Genomic DNA, 16,070 nt, shown 5'->3' with positions numbered 1-16,070 from the left:
CACGATGACCATTAATCGAACGATCAAAGAAAAGAAGCCAAACGCTTGTGGGTACTCGGATTAGATACTGCCAATATCATCATTATACAAGGAAGACCATCTGTTTCAGGCAAGCCAAGTCTGTTGCACATGTCAAATCTCTTTGTGATCAAGTACCTCGCCTGCCTGCACTGGTCCATCACCAACGTGACGTTGCCTCAAATTCCCAGCCTCGTCATGCTCTGCGTCCCATTTCTCAATCTCAGTAAGAGGCACCCTGACCAAGCGATGCGTGTTGGCGCCATTTGTGTCAACTTCGAGAACTTCAGGCCGAATTGCATAGCCCTTCCATTTGGGAATGATATAGATCCAGAAGACGTAGTACACACCACAGAGAATCATGCTGGCAAGGTTGCACGATCAGTTTGGGGTCCAATCGTTGGTAATAAGGGAGGGAAAACTTACATTGCAATGCCAACTACACAATAAGTCGCATACCAGAAACTCACGTCGCCAGCGTACGGGCCGCCCTTGGGAGGGTACCATGGCATGACGATGATGAAGATCTGGATGAGAATGAAGAATATGGCTGCGACATCCCAGGCTTTGAACTCCGGAGGTCCCCGTCCAACGTGCTTGTTGTGACGTCGGACGATGTAGAGGCCAATACTCATGGCTAGGAAGAAAAGGCCTTCGGGGTATGTCTTGAGACTCACCACTGGCTCAAAGTCAGCAGGACAAACAACAGAAGCTTGTGAGATGAGAGACTCACCAAATTGGAATGCATCACCAGCAGGAGGGGCTACAATCATGATGAACGTCATGGCCCACTTCAGTAGATAGGGTCCGATGGGTGTACCGAAGGGCTTTGTTGATACCCAGAAAGTAGTGAAGGGCAAGACTCCTTGGCTGTATGTCGAGTCAGTATACGAAGAGAAGCTGTGGGGATACGGCGACCAACCGTCCGATCTCACGAATCAATCTTGAAGCACCAATCAGTGTTGCAAGAAGGTTACCGTATGCACTGAGGAGCACAAGAACATTCAACGCTGTCACAGCACCACTGGTACCAAAGACACTGGTGAAGAAGACCGATGCGGCGATCTCGTTTGACTCTGCAACCTCTTCCTTGGGGACTAAAAGCTCGCATCAGTACATCAGGCCGTGAAGCTGATGGCGTAGTAAAGCTTACCAGCAGAGAAATACGCGATGTTGCACAGCATGTATAGGACAGCAACGAGAAGTACAGAGATGAAACCGTACTTCTTGATCGTAGGGATCGGTCTCTTGACTTCATTGACTACGTTGAAGGCGTTGGCATAGCCAGTGTACGAGAAGACGATGTTGACCAAGGCTGTTGAAAGGTCGTTGCCGTTGTTAGTTGTGCCCTTAAAGGCGTTGCGGAAGTTGGCGTTTGGATCTGGGATTCTAGAAACATTGCCACCGAGAACTACGAAGCCCGTGATTGATATGCTGAAAAGGTTAGAGTGAGAAGATTGACGAGGTGGTGAACTGACAAGATGAGGGTGATGATCTTCAAGAAGCCCAAGACGTTGACAGCCCAAAGGGAGTATTTGTTGTGAGCAATCACACCTGCATCTGGATTAATCAACTCACGTTTTTATGTCCCTGGGATACTCACAAATCACAGCCAGCGTGTACGCAGCGATGGCGACGCCCTTCATTTCCCAGTCACTGGGCGTCTTGCCAGCGATTCTCCAGAGATAGCGAGACAGTACTACACAACCAGTCAGTAACTGACAGCCCGAAATACTACTGAAAACAAACCGATAGCATTGCTGCTGCTAAAGGACAAGACAACAGATTGCACTGCATATGCAATGGGAAAGAAATGCCTTGGACGCGGGTATGCTTGTTCGAGATAGACGACTTCGGCTCCGGATCGACTTGGGAAATAACTGGCAAACTCGAGATACACGCAGAATCCAGCAATGGCCATGATGAAGCCGATGAACCAGTAGATCAAAGCGAGGCCTATTGATCCTGTTGAGTTGAGGATACTTCCAGCTATAGCAGCGTTAGTCTACTGATGACCACTCGATAAACGAAGCAATGGTACGTACGCGTCGAAAAGATACCAGTACCAATCATCTGGTTGACGTTCAAGAAAATGATAGTCAACCATCCAACATGATAACCCAGAGGTGAGTTTGTCTCCACGGGCGCGCCGATAGCCTCTTGATACGAAGCCTTAGCATCATTTCCGCCCTGCACACGCGTGAAAGCAAGGTTGCCATCGCGAAGAAGCGCAGGATCTGAGCTGTCAGATGTATAGTTCTGATCGACATCGATAACAGCTGGTTTTGCCTCTGGCCGAGGACGCCATTTCGATAAAGAAAAACCCATGGTGGGACAATAATGGAGACAATTCTTAAGATGGCGAGGCTCTAATGCGAACAAACCAGTGCAACCTCACATCTTTAAACAATTCCACTTGTTAGTAGCTATCGGGATATTTCAAGATACGAGCATGTCGATCCCTTTCCCCCCGGTTCCATGTCGATTGCGTGACGCTAATGACCTTCCAGACTGGTAGAGCACGCCATAGGCCAAGGCGTTGACGCCAATTCAGTGTTACGCTGACAAGGACCAAGACGATCGACGAAGGACCTTTTGGCAAGCCAAGACACTAAAGAAGGTGATTGTAATGTTGATTCGAAGGTTTCAGTCAAATGATAAGCGGTAGAAATATGGTCTAAGTCTTCAAGAGGAAGTTGTCAAGACCATAGCCAAGGTTCGTCTGCATCAGCGCCCGTAGCTTGCATTTTGCTTTTGGCTAAATTGATCACTGCAAGGTCTTTAAATTAAGCATAATGTTAGCCCAAAACTGTGTCACAAGTCTCAAAAACCTGTTTTCAGTCATGCCATGCTAGGTCCTCGTATCAGATTACAAAAGTGATGGAGGACAAGCGACGTCTTATAGGAACAATGAGATAAGAGGATAAATACTTCAATTGACGCCGACCTAACATCTGATGATTCTAATGATCAGATAATAGGAGATGGTGGTGAAAAAAGCCGTTGAAAGCCTTATTGGTAAAGACAGGCTGGGTTGACGAGACCCACGAGGTAAGCCAGATGCGAGGGGAGTTGAAAGATATTAAAAGACTCCAGAGTGGAGATGAAAAATGCTGAAGGCAGATGCAGAGACAATGTAAGAACATAGACAGAAGAAGAATGAGACAAAGCTAGCTAGATACACGGACACGTGCAACTCGCCTATAACAACTCGTCGACCTCCTCAGAGTGCTCACGAAAGGTTTCACGCCAGACATCATTTGTCTGACGAGCAGCACTAGCCATCGCCTGTCTTAACCGCTGTTCAGAGGAACTGACTCTTTCCCTCGAGGTGGACGGCTCATCAACTTGCATAATGTCCTCGTCGATCACAATGGAATCAGCCCTCTGGCCTGAAGAAACTTCCAAGGAAGGAAAATTCATCTCGCAATGACTCTCATTCTCCTGCAGAGACTCCTCGTCGTCTGAGGGGGGGATCGTTGTCCTTCCATTGATGAAATCAGAGAACTCCCAAGACCTCACGGGAGATTCTCCAAGGTTGTGTCTGCTGGATGCGGCGTTAGATTCCTCGCTGGGATTGCTACTGTTGAACGGCTTAAGGTTATCGTCACTATAGATTTCTGAATCCTCGTCTTCATCTGGGTAGAGTCGGCCAGTGGGAGGGCCATTGTCTAGTGACATAGACCTGCTACCGCGACGATACGTCTCGCTACCTTGGCGCTGCTGCGGCATGTGCTGAGAAAGATGAGCGCTGGTATGCCTTGGTTGAGATTCCATGGCGTCGCGGACCAAAGCATCTCCGATATCGCCAGCGTTGTCATCACTGTTGGGTGACTCTGCTCGCCTCGACCCTCGATTGCTATTCAAGCGTTCATTCAACTCCATAAAAGAATTTCGGAGTTCGTCGTCGATGTTTCCGTTCTCAGGTGACATTTCTGGACTTGATTCCCGAACGCTGCTTGAGCCGTCTGATGATGTCTGATCGCCTGGCGGCGACATCAATTCTGATATCACTGTCAGTAACTGAAAACCAGAAGATATATGAGATGGTCAACTTACTCATTCTGATCAACTCATCATCCGGAGTCTGGCGATTCTCTCTCGCTTTCCAATGATCAACCAACGCCTTGAACTGAGGATCTTCCTTGTCGCCGTCAAAAACACGAAAGTCCTCCTCCGCGACCCAAGCAGTCTCGCACTCCCACGGAAACCTCTTCCCAAGAGTAAAGAAGATGACGGGGTATACCCGCTTGTTCATCTTTCGTTGGCCATCTTTGGATCCCTCTGCCCAAACACCAGCGAGTCCATAGGCTCTGTCATAGCAGGCTGGCAACTCATCTACCGTCTCCAAAAGTCCACGGTCAACTGGTGCGAGGTACTTGCTCCAAAATCGCGGGAAGGATTCCCAAGGAAGAACGTAGGCTGGATAGCAGATGCCATCGTCTGGCCACTTGATCCAGTAGATCGTCTTGGCAGTAATCTCAAAGGGCCTTTCAGTGCCGTCTAGCTCACGGGTGAGGATTGTGCGCTTTCTCATTGCTGCTGCTTGTCGGACCGGAATATGCCGTGGGTGGGAGGGATTAATGTCACCAAGAAGTGATGCCATCTCGTCGGTGCGTCGTTCACGCTGAGGACGATAAGCACTGCCGTCAGTGCCTCGGTTTGCTTGAAGGCCAGCCTTTCGCTTAGCTTGCACGACGACCCGATCGTTATGTGCCTTTGCAATTGCAGCGTCACAACCAACGATCTTGATGCCAAAGGCTTCAATGGCAGATGGACGAGTAGGTGGGAGCCTATGCGTTATAGCATGCCTTGCGGCAGCCTGTGCCGGTCGCGGAAGGCCATCGAAGCGCAAGCTGTGCTCTTCACACTGGAACACGTACCACTCGGCGCTTCCAGCTGGCGTCTCGGTGATCTTCTGACCGGAGAACCCACCTATCTCTGCGGCTGTGATCTCACGGCAACGTGCACGATGGTTGGGAAACGGGGGGGCTCCTGCGTCTGGGGAAGTCCTGTTACTCGTGGGAGGGATCCGGAGGGTAGGATGAGGAGAGGGAGGGGAATAATCAGGTGTATCGAGTATCGCGTCGTTGTCACTATCACCGCCCACGTCGGTAGCCGGAGTAGGTGGCAGGTTCGCTCCAGCTTGTGCCATGAGTCTGTCGTGATATGCAAGCATGACCCCCATGGCTACATTGGTCTTTCCGGTGAACTCTTGAAGATATGGCTCGATATCCTCTAGTGTTACTGGTTCCTCATGCGCTTTCCTGGAGATATCGCGGGTGGTTTGTTTCAGCTTCTGTCCTAACCTTTTGGCCTCATTGGCATGGCTAGTAATGTCTCGATTATTCTCTTGACGTTCGCGCATCTCAGAACCCAGGTCTCTGATTCGATTGTCGAGATCTATCTGGTCGTCTTTTAGACTTAGGACTTGGTAACCCAAGAGTTTCCTGCGGCATTCTATGGCGTTCTCCTCGATGAGCTTGACAGCGGCTAGTATGCTGGAGCAAGATTCAAGCTGGAAGCGACGATCGCTATTCATGATGTCTGTATGTGTGAAAGATAAGACGTAGACGTTTGTAGTATAGATATCTGGATAAGGAAGCGTTGGTAGTGGAATACGATGTTGAAGATGGCAAAGACGATGGAGAGAGTAAAAAGAAAGAGGGGAACGAGCAAAATAAATAACCACTTTCTGATTGAAAATGTCTGTTCCCGCGTTTATGCATCTACAAACACTTTCTCAAGTTGAGGCGTCATAAAATTGTGTTTAGTCGTTTGTTGTGTTACACAGTTTCCAAGAGATGGCCAATGACGCTCAAGTTTTTCTGGGCAAACATGAAGTGGCTTGCAGAAGTGCATAGACCTTGTTATCTCTTTTCTCAAGCATTTGAGTGCCAGAATACACCTACCAGAGAACACTCACACAGAAATTACCGGCAGAACATATAAAAATGGTATTTCTGTGTTTTGTTGAAGATGTCCTCGCCAGTCTCTTGGTATGCTTGCTGGTCCCATGCTTGCCAAACCTCAAGATCTAACATTTTGCGATGAGGCAGAGTCTCCGGCTATATGCAGTACAGTGGAGTCCATATATGGGTACTTTAAGACAAGCTGCCATTCGTGTTACCCAATCTGCCAAGGCGATAGAGTACGTATCTGGCCAGTGATGAGTTGCGTTTTTCCAAGGCCAAGATAGCCTTTCGTTGGGAAAAGAGGCCGTGGCATCGACAAGCGCCAATAAAATACCATTAGAGGCACTTCAATACTGCAAAGTCCAATGGCTCCTCTTGAGTCGTTATAGCATCTCCCTCGCAAGAGCACAAACAGACTGGCGTGCATTGCATCCCGTCCCTTGTCTGAACCACCGTGAGAATTGAGGGCCTGGCATCATGTACGGTGTCGAGGAAATGGAATGGTGAAGAGAAAATTAAGTTTCTCAGTAATGTGAAGCATATAAACAACTCTGATTGCCTCTGGCGTGTTACCTCTTGACTATGTCACCCAGGCGGTGAGACAAGGATGCTCGGTTATCGCAGCAGTAACAATGTCGCACAAGCTTGATCTAACGCTGAGATCTAGGTCAATGCTGCTAACAACAGAACTTGGATGTTTCAAGCGAATGCATGGCGCATGGCCCCAGCCACCAGAAAGCAGCGCAGCCTTGTAATATTTTCGATGACTTGTTGTCAAGTAAGACACAGTATCGTGGGTATGTCTCCTTGGGTCCTCCAGCTTATGAAAACCATAAGCGGGCTTCAATACAAGCTGAAAGAATGGCTAAATGAATAACCAGTACCACGTACAACGATATCTATTGAGCTTAACATCAGAAATAAATTTTCTAGCAGAATTATTCACCGCACTTCAGAACATCACAATGGCGTCTCCCGAATATTCGCCTCCTGAGGAGGAACTCTTCAAATTATATCGCGAATATCGTGAAACAAAGTCCATCGAGGCCAAAGCCCTCTTTTTCTCATCTCAATGCCGTCAGATATGTCGCACAGACCCAGCCTACGCCGCAAAAGGCAGAGACATCATTCTCCACTACCTTCGTGAATCAGGCGACGTCCTCCAGAGAATCTACCGCGACGCTGGATGGGACATTAGTGAAATGGATCCAGCGTCCGTGAAAAGCTTTTACACCATGCGACCACTCATTACAAGCGAAAGAGAAGATTTCGCAACGATCAGGGAACTGGCTCCCGCTGGTTTTGCGTCTTTGGAGGAGGTTCGCGACAAAGCGAAGACTGAGAAGTGGGAGGGGCTTAGAGTTAATATGTGGACGAAGGATAATAAGGGACGAGGGATTTTGGTCAAGGTTCAGTATTGGTGGCGGGAAGAGGATGGCGCTTGGAAGCAGATATTGCATGATATCATGTTTTTGGGGCCTGTTGATGGGACGGAGAAGGATGGGAGAGGTATCTTGGTAGAGGAGGGGGTTTGATGTAACCAGTCGGGTCTCACTTTATTTCGTCTGAAGAATAAATGTCCTTCTGCGGAGGCTAAGGTAGGGAGGCTCAATACTCAAGGTGCTGTTGATAAGAAGCTCCAGTGATTAGTGCCCACTAATGCCCTGTAACTCGACTGCTCTTTATCGGAGGAGCAAAGATCATTCTTCTCAGCAGCAGTCAGGCTACAGGGCGTTGGTGCTGTATTCAACCGCGGATCAGTACCCGTACTGCCAAGAATTCTGTAAACGCTGAATTCAGTAAAGCCCAGGCAACAGAAGCTGACTCTAGACCACTACAGGCATAGTCCCGCCATTTCAGGTCACTATTCTCACCAGCAGCACCGACAACAATTGTCAACCTTATAATGTGGCCATCCCCAATTCGTTTTGGCAGCTTCGCTTTGCAATACCGAGGTTAAAATATCTCTCAATATCAGTCTCTAATCACAAAGCTCAATCCACTGCGACAATGTCCGCTCACCTTTTCGAGAACCTACCACCTGAAGTACTATTCGGCATTTCGGATTATCTTGAGCCAGATGATCGAAAGAACCTCAGTCTGGCCAATTCCGGGCTTCGGACCGCAATGGCGCCGTGTCTCTTCAAGGTGCTGCGAGTCAATTGTCCGCTTGTAGAGGATCACATCTTGCCAACTATTGTCGACAAATATGGAGTAAATATTCTGGAATTGAGGTTGAATGTTACTTTCTACCCGGAGGAATCGACTGAGACGGCGGATGAGGAGGAGGAAGAGGAGGATGAGAGTGAGGATGAGGATATGTCAGAGAATGAGGAAGGGAACGACGGCGAAGAGTCTGGACCAGAGCCTGAAACACCAGACGAAAGCGGCAAGGAGGGTAAAAGAGAGGAGGAGGGAGAGAGCGACAAGGACGATTATCCTGACAGATGGTGGTACTGGTCAAATCCTCCCGCATCAGTCTGGGCCCGAAAAGAAGCAGACACATCAATCATCCAGGATCTCATCCGATTCAAGGGCCTACCACGCTGCAAGGCCCTGACGATACACACCAATGGCGAACAAGACTTTGAGCTCGATGCGGACTGGGACAACAACGATATCGGCAAAAACTACATCTACTTCTGCTGCGAGCCTGAAAGTTGGGAAGACGTTGAGCGAAAGGAAGGGAGATATTCATGGCGTGCAGCCTTGCGGGATATGTACCATGACATCGCTACGCTTTCGCCAGTCGATGAGTTTACCATCTTGAACTTTCTCCCTCGAAAAACCTCGTTCTGGCAGGAAAAAGAATGGTCTGAGTTTCTAGGCCGGTTGAAGAAGTTGACGCTCAATACGTATGGTGGTGACAATGGGGCTGGTTGGCAGGCTAATACGTTACCTGGCTTTCACGCCTTCTTCAATGAACTGCCGACGAGTGTTCTGGCTCATGCAATTGCCTTGGAATACTTTAAACTCAAGACTCACGACGATGGCTTTCTGGGCGGCGAAGGCTCGTTGTACATACCTCCTGGCTGCATGCCCTCGTTGAGGTCGTTGCACGTGGATGGTATAGCAGTGACCTCTGTGCTTACAGATTACCTCAAAGCAACAAACGGCACGCTGTCCCGACTCTGCATCACGGAATGCGTGGCGTTTAGTTCCGATCCCAATGGCGACGATGCACCAAGGTGGGCTGATCTGTTTAAAGCTGCACGGCAGGCTCTGAGAGCACCTGCAGAGGTTGTATGTGTGCCGACCAAGGAACGTCCTATTACGGAAGATGAAGGGGACTACTATGGTGATGAGGTTTATGTCCCGCCGACTGATGAGGATGGCAAGGTTAAGAACTGGAGAAGGAAAGTCAAAGAGGAGGAAGGGCTTTGTATTTGGCCTTATGGGTGGTTGGATGAGAAGTATGGATCTATCTTTCCTGACCATGAGGTGAACCTCGAGCGCCTTGAGAGTGGAGAAGATAATTTGGAGTTTAAGTTGTTGATGGAGGAGGTGAAGAAGGGAGGCGGTAAATGTACAGTCTCTTGACTCGTCAGATGCATGGCTGTAGCATGAGAGGCAGACTAAGCTACAAGATGATATACCGTCGGTTTCTAAGTCTATAGGGGGTCTTTCCAACTAATACTGACTTCCATATCACCCAATGCCCCAGAGGCAAATGCAATGCGAGCCATGACAAACGCGATACAATGATAGACCCCGAATCGGAACCACAATGAAAAGTTCATGCTTTTCAACGATGTCTTGATATCCACCAATAGTTCATGTGTACTCCTCTCTTCTCCTATCTCATCTATATCAGGAGCGGCTTCGACGCCCGCTACCGTCTGTGGAACACTGATAACGGCGTGTATTATCTGCACCGTGGAGAAGACACTGAGGGTTATCATTCCAGTCGTTGTGATCTTTTCCTTTGACCATTCCTTAACGACATCAACACCCTTTACCAACAGCAAGAAAAGGCCGAACTTGCAGACAAGGCCTGGTATCTCGTCGACAACGTTGCAAGCTAGCAAGGTACCGATGAAGTGAAACCACTGCTTAGCTGTGACGCAACGAAGAAGTCTGATATTTGAGCTGAGAGGTATCGGATGCTCGGACATGATCGATCGAATCCACAGGAACTTCAGAGGTGCGATGATGATTGTTATAAAGCATTTCGTAAGGAAGGATGGGAGAAGCATTCGCAGGTAATGCTCGAGAGCGGATTCTGCAGCCACGCCAACAAGCCATGTTCCCAAGCCTTTGGTGGGATATATCGTCGACCAAAAGGATGTGTTCTTCGTCCGACCTAGAATTCCTGCCGCTCCGTCTTCAGAGGTCGGGGGTTTAAGAGAGCGCACGTGTCGCAGCGCCGTAAGCAAAGGGTAATAGTCTTGATATCCGTAGAGCCCCTATTCACGTCAGCTGTAATCTCATAGAGGTGTCATGATACGCACTGCATAGACAATCCATTGGACGACATAGCCCAGCGCACCCAAAGGATTCATCCCAATGGTGTCGCGTTTCAGGACGATTGTTTTAACTTTTCGGAATTTCAGGACTGAAGTTGCGTGAGCTTATACGTGAGTCAAGTGCCGAGATGATCAGTAAACAAGCTTAAAAGGATGCATCTTGACACGTAAAACGTGGCTCATCGGTCAATCTTGCGTAGCTGAAGGATTCACGGACATTTCCCAAAGCCCTACTTGTCCGGCCGAATTGTGCTGCCTAACACTATTCTCGGCGCTATCTCCCAAGTGAGGCTGAAGGAAATAGACGCAATTGGCTGGTCTATACGCGCAGGGAGGGTGACTAGCAGCCTTCTAGGGCCGGAACTTTAGTAGCGGGGCCTTGGCATGGAACCACTGACGAAGCTTCTCTGCATCATCATACACTTGCTGCACATCCTCAGTCATTCTTATCTGGGCCAGTCCACGGCTCATCGGGACAACCATATCATCCGTGGCTTCTTATTACCAAATGGATAGGTCTATACGCGCTCCGCGCGTAAGAGCGTTCTCACGCAAGACTCGTACCGGCTGTCTCACGTGGTAAGTCCCGCATACAATCCGCTTTTCTCCCTCTTTGACCTACTGATTCAAGATACAGTAAGAAACGACACAAGAAATGCGACGAGGAGAAACCCACTTGTAAGAGATGCAAGGATGGAGGGTATGTTTGCGATGGATATACGCCCCAATCAAAGGCTGTCACGACAAAGACGCAGAGCCGCTCTCTGCCAATTCTGGCTGCCAAGGTGTCGACTCCGGCGGTGCCTCTGCTACCGGGCGATACGCTCGAGTCGAATTACTACGTTTACTTCTTCTCTGATATCATCAACCAGTTGGAGATCACACCGTATCTGAACAGGGAGTTCTGGAAGAGGAATATTCTTGTTCCGAGTCAAAGTAGCGAATGCGTTCGACATGCGGTCCTGGCTTTGGGGGCGACGCATTGGCAGTATTCAGTGCAGAACCAATCATCCGCGGCGTCGCTTGATCGATTCGTTTTGAAGCATTACAATGAAGCTATTGCGAAACTCACAAGCAACCAAGAGTCGCCGCCGGAAATGTCAACGGTCTTGACGTGTTGCATATTATTCGTTATTCTTGAGAGTCTCCGTGGGGACTTTGGCGAAGCAGTTCGACATCTCGAGTCCGGGACTAGAATCCTGACAAACCACGTCCCAAAAACATACTTCCCCAACCGCGATTTCGAAGAACTAGCTGCAATATTTCACGCAATCGCCGCCCAAGTCGCCATCTTCTCGCCCGAGCGTGTCTTTCCCGACGTGACGCATCTCTTAATGCCAGCGGGGGAAAAGCAGAAGAGAATCGAGGGAGAATTCAGAAATCTTGATGAAGCAGAAGATGTCATGAATCAGTTTGACGACATGGTGTCCCATATTTCCTGGGATCTTGATCAGGAATGGGAGAATGAAGACTCAGAGTGTAATACGCAATGGTCGATGTTACAAGAGAACGTACAAACTTGGAAATGCCAGTTCGACATTCTCGTGAAGAAGTTGTCAGCTGGCAAAGAGCCTATTGACAGCGAAAAGGTTCTTAACCTGAGGATACAGCATAAACTTTGGGAACTTCTCATTGAAGAACAATCCTGCGTTGACGAAGACGTCGAAGCTCATCTTGATCCCGCTGAGTGCAACATTCTGCTTGATCAACTGGAAAAGTTATGGTGTAACCCATCCCGACCACGCTTCGGTCTCAAAATCGACCTTACCGCCGCTCTATTCCAACTCTACGTGTACTGCACGGACGAAAATGTTCGACACAGGATTATCTTCATGCTGAGAGCGCAGAGCAGGAGGGAGATCATCTGGGACAGTGGCCAGTTAGCGGATTTTCTGGAAAACGACATGGTGTTGCGAGCTGTTGGGCTACAGACGGAGCGATGGCCTGAGATAGGACCCTCAGCTAATGACGGAGCATTGTTGGTGTTTCGCCCAAAGAGCTCAAGGGAAAGCTCCGAATCTTAATTCATCTCAGATCCAATCTGTGCACATTCCGGGATGAAGCGCTCCATTGAAGGGGCTAGAGCATGTCACCAAGTGGGGGGTCTTTGTACGCGCTGTCTAATCAGGTGCTGACGTCAAAGCGCTAATGAATCGTGGCTGGCAGTGCTTGTCAATGCGGCTGAGGGCTTGCTTATATGAAGGATCTGTACGCACTTTGGGAACCTATTTGATGAGCTGTACGCCATGTCGTGCCGAGATACGGGAGGCAACTTGTCTGGAATGCCGACCAGAGGCGGTTTGGATATAAATATGCCAACAGAGACGATGGATAAAGCTTCAGAACTCAAATCAGCACCATCAACTCGAACTCACAAGCACAACAATCGATCACTCTATTCAAACATCATGCACTTCAGAAGCCCATTCTCCGTCGCAATGGCTATCATCTCCTACGGAGTATCAGCCACTCTGTGCGCACAAGCACGTCCTAAGGCAGTCGTATACCGCGGCCCAGCCTCATCAGAAGGTTGTCCTGAAGGCGTCCGCGACCTCTTGGTCTCCTCCCCATCCAACTTTGAGGTCGTCTTCGCTGGTCCAAATGAGCCAATCGATGTGATTGAGGCTCTCAAAGGCGCAACGGTGTATGCCCATGGCGGCGGACCGAACTGGAGCAAAGCATACCGCTCCACAAAGAAATACGAAAAGGCTATCCAAGAATTTGTCAAATCCGGGGGTCATTATCTTGGCTTCTGTCTTGGTGCTTATCTCGCGGGTCCTGTTAATGGGTATAACCTTCTGCCCAAGGGCGTTGATACGGAGCAGGAGATTGAGCGTCGAGGGGCGCAGATCAAGGGTCAGGAAGATGCGGTTATCAATGTTGATTGGACTTTTGACTCGGGAACGATAGAGCATAAGAGATGGCTGTATTTCCAGGATGGAGTTGTGATTCGGGGTCTGGATGCGAGCAAGCCAGGGAAGATTGTCGGAAAGTATTCTGCGAATGGAGATGTTGCCGCTTCGATTACGCCTTATGGGAAGGGCTCGGTTGGACTTGTTGGACCTCATCCTGAGGCTGATCATACATGGTGTAAGTCTTGAACGTTGACGTGCTTCGGCTGAGAAGACCTGCTAACTGTCTCGCAGATGAAGGAGCGGGGATTAAGAACCCTGAGGGTATCAGATTTGATATTGGGCATGATTTTGTTGAGGCCACTATTCATGCAGGCTCTGGCAAACGCTCTTGATTCAAGTTTATATCATGCAGCAAAGGTCTCGGACTTGGCTGCATAGACAAGCATGAGGAATGGCAGAGGCCATAGCAAGCATAACATATCTTCTTCTCTTTTAGTCGTTCACAACGCATTTCATTGTTGGTTTATATCTGCTCTAACATTCATATTCACAAATAAATTGTTTTACAAGAAGTGAAAAGTTTCATTAAGCTAGGAGATTCTCTAAGCATGTGTTAACAAGACCAGCAAAGCCAATCCATCAGTCTAAAATCCACAAAGTCAAAGCACGAGGCTCATTGCATCTGCAGCTTAGTGCAGACCAACAGCCGATCGGATGGAGTTGATGAGGATGTTGTTGTAGTCGCCACCAGCCTCGTAGGTTCCGAATCCAGCGAGCTTGTTCTTAAGAACGAACTTGCCCTTGTCGTAGAAAGACGCAGCGTTGTCGTAGCTGACATAGATCTCACGCTTGGCATCGTAAAGAACAGGCTATTCAAGTTAGTCCTATATCCATGTATCTCCAGGTACATGACTTACTGTCTGACTGCAGTTATCCCAAGCAGAAGCAATACCAGAGGCAGGGTTTCCCTTGGTATCGAGGAAGTGAGCCTCCTTGATCAAGCTCCAGAAAGGATAGGTGCCTCCAGGAGGGTTGGGGTTACCGCAAGCATCGATGAGAGGATCGTTGTCCCAGCTGCTTCCCTGGAAGCGATCGGTAGAGTTCTGAGCGGGGTACAGCTGGAGCTTGTGGTTCTTACTCTTGCCATAGGCGGAGGTGCTGTTGACCTTGAAGCCGTGGCCGTAGTTGGGAGCGCCGAGGACGAGCTGGGAGGCGGGCATGCCGGCGGCGGTCCACTTGGTGACGGAGTCCTCGGCGGAGCCCTGGTCGTTGCGAGGATCGCACGAGCGGTAGAGAGGGGCGTTGGGGCCGGCGACGGCGGACCAGGCGCCGTAGTAGTCGTAGTTCTGGAGGTTTTAGTAGAGATCAGGGTTGGTACTGGGGGATAGTTGCATACCATGAGCATGATGTAGTTGAGGACATCAGCAAAGCCACTGACATCCTTGGAGGCGACACCAGTGTTGTCGTTCCAGGGGAAGACAGATCCAGCGGCAGTGATGTAGTAGTTTTTACCCTTGGGGTCCTTGCGAATCTCCTTGAAGAATTCGAGAAGGTTGGCAGTGTCATCCTTGTTGATGACGTTACATCCGAGACCCTGACGGTTGGGGTACTCCCAGCTGAGTTCCGTCAGTCACAATCTTCCTCTTGCTTAGGGATCATTGACTTACTCAATATCAAAGCCTTCGAAGCCATACTTCTCAACAAAGTCGATGACATTCTTGACGAAATTGGTGCGGTTCTTGGCACCGTCGATGTTGCTAGACAAGAATCGGCTTCCAGCCCAACCGCCGATTGAGATAAGAGGCTTGACGTTCTAGAAGCATGTTAGCCAGACCAATCTTGTAGATTTCGTAGCTTTTCGGTAACATACGTGCTTCTTGGCATCCTTGACGAAGCAAGGAATGTTCTCAGGGTGCGACGTGGAAACGTTGAGTGATCCATCAGGCGTAGTCTCAGCAAACGCATACTTCACATCAGTGTACTTGTCCCAAGGCATCGCCGAGACAGGAAATCCCCTAGTGGAGTGGAACCCCGCAAAGTAGGTCGAGGCAACCAAGTACCCCTCACTGTTCACAGGGGGAATGACGCTGGCGCTACCAAGGCTCAGCAGGCCTACAAGCGAGGCCGAGATGGCTTTGAAGGATGGCATTGTTGCACTGTTATTTTTAACCGAGAATAAAAAAAAGAGCGTAAGAAATGAAATGAGTGAGAGTGATGGGCATCGGCTAATTGATCGGGGGTAAGCAGCGGGTTATATATGTCTGTCGTTATTAACGTTGCATTACAATGCTACTCTAATAAGCTTTGTGAACAATTTCGGCGCATCGCAATAACAAAAACGTATGAGCTGCCGCCGCAGAACAGAGCATTAAGCCTCAATGCCCAGCGCCCGTCGCAGCGGCAGTTAAAATCCCCTGAATTGAAGCGCTAGTGCAAAGTTTATTCCCTTTGACTCCCCGCTTCTAGAAAGCTTCCTCCCTGTCATTTCCGCATCTGCCGAGCTACGGTTCGTGCTTTTTTGCTGAGGCTGTCTCAGGTTTAGGCCCCAACAAGCATAGGGGGGGACGCGTTGGCTGACCATTTCTAGACAGGTTGGTTGCTATGTACGTCATTGACTGTCGCTTGCATTACCGAGAGAGAGGATAGATCTGATGGCGCTGCCACTGGTGGTTAAAATGCTACTGTGCCGTGCCGTTGACGCGTATGATGTGACGGTGTAATTGACGATACGGGAACTTTCTGGGTGATAGACTTCATCTCATTTCACTGTGAGGGTAATTCTTTGGGTACAGGTGATTCAAAAAGGTCCGGTTTTG

The 16,070-nt window shown here is 49.2% G+C and overlaps 8 protein-coding genes; 4 read left to right on the top strand and 4 right to left on the bottom strand.

The window, feature by feature from the left end:
• Positions 1-132: 132 nt before the first annotated feature.
• FFUJ_10985 (related to high affinity methionine permease) lies at positions 133-2,346 on the bottom strand (the record flags this gene model as incomplete). XM_023569831.1 has 9 exons in its annotated part: positions 133-382; positions 445-697; positions 752-888; positions 941-1,115; positions 1,172-1,452; positions 1,497-1,572; positions 1,622-1,717; positions 1,768-2,007; positions 2,064-2,346. The coding sequence occupies 9 exons, from the start codon at positions 2,344-2,346 to the stop codon at positions 133-135; spliced, it is 1,791 nt and encodes a 596-aa protein (XP_023436990.1).
• An 873-nt stretch (positions 2,347-3,219) lies between these two features.
• FFUJ_10984 (uncharacterized protein) lies at positions 3,220-5,560 on the bottom strand (the record flags this gene model as incomplete). XM_023569830.1 has 2 exons in its annotated part: positions 3,220-4,022; positions 4,078-5,560. 2 exons carry the CDS (start codon positions 5,558-5,560, stop codon positions 3,220-3,222), a joined length of 2,286 nt encoding a protein of 761 aa, XP_023436989.1.
• A 1,338-nt stretch (positions 5,561-6,898) lies between these two features.
• Positions 6,899-7,468, top strand: FFUJ_10983 (uncharacterized protein; the record flags this gene model as incomplete). Its single annotated transcript, XM_023569828.1, has 1 exon — positions 6,899-7,468. One exon carries the CDS (start codon positions 6,899-6,901, stop codon positions 7,466-7,468), a length of 570 nt encoding a protein of 189 aa, XP_023436988.1.
• Positions 7,469-7,943: 475 nt separating this feature from the next.
• Positions 7,944-9,473, top strand: FFUJ_10982 (uncharacterized protein; the record flags this gene model as incomplete). Its single annotated transcript, XM_023569827.1, has 1 exon — positions 7,944-9,473. The coding sequence occupies one exon, from the start codon at positions 7,944-7,946 to the stop codon at positions 9,471-9,473; it is 1,530 nt and encodes a 509-aa protein (XP_023436987.1).
• A 71-nt stretch (positions 9,474-9,544) lies between these two features.
• Positions 9,545-10,435, bottom strand: FFUJ_10981 (uncharacterized protein; the record flags this gene model as incomplete). XM_023569826.1 has 2 exons in its annotated part: positions 9,545-10,339; positions 10,385-10,435. 2 exons carry the CDS (start codon positions 10,433-10,435, stop codon positions 9,545-9,547), a joined length of 846 nt encoding a protein of 281 aa, XP_023436986.1.
• A 472-nt stretch (positions 10,436-10,907) lies between these two features.
• FFUJ_10980 (uncharacterized protein) lies at positions 10,908-12,423 on the top strand (the record flags this gene model as incomplete). XM_023569825.1 has 2 exons in its annotated part: positions 10,908-10,978; positions 11,037-12,423. The coding sequence occupies 2 exons, from the start codon at positions 10,908-10,910 to the stop codon at positions 12,421-12,423; spliced, it is 1,458 nt and encodes a 485-aa protein (XP_023436985.1).
• A 414-nt stretch (positions 12,424-12,837) lies between these two features.
• FFUJ_10979 (uncharacterized protein) lies at positions 12,838-13,646 on the top strand (the record flags this gene model as incomplete). XM_023569824.1 has 2 exons in its annotated part: positions 12,838-13,489; positions 13,546-13,646. 2 exons carry the CDS (start codon positions 12,838-12,840, stop codon positions 13,644-13,646), a joined length of 753 nt encoding a protein of 250 aa, XP_023436984.1.
• A 297-nt stretch (positions 13,647-13,943) lies between these two features.
• On the bottom strand, positions 13,944-15,403 carry FFUJ_10978 (related to endochitinase; the record flags this gene model as incomplete). XM_023569823.1 has 5 exons in its annotated part: positions 13,944-14,123; positions 14,172-14,600; positions 14,651-14,870; positions 14,922-15,067; positions 15,125-15,403. 5 exons carry the CDS (start codon positions 15,401-15,403, stop codon positions 13,944-13,946), a joined length of 1,254 nt encoding a protein of 417 aa, XP_023436983.1.
• Between the last annotated feature and the right edge of the window lie 667 nt (positions 15,404-16,070).

This window comes from Fusarium fujikuroi, chromosome FFUJ_chr10, assembly GCF_900079805.1.
Source record: "Fusarium fujikuroi IMI 58289 draft genome, chromosome FFUJ_chr10".
Taxonomy (NCBI): domain Eukaryota; kingdom Fungi; phylum Ascomycota; class Sordariomycetes; order Hypocreales; family Nectriaceae; genus Fusarium; species Fusarium fujikuroi.
This window is presented reverse-complemented; position numbering and strand designations above follow the sequence as displayed.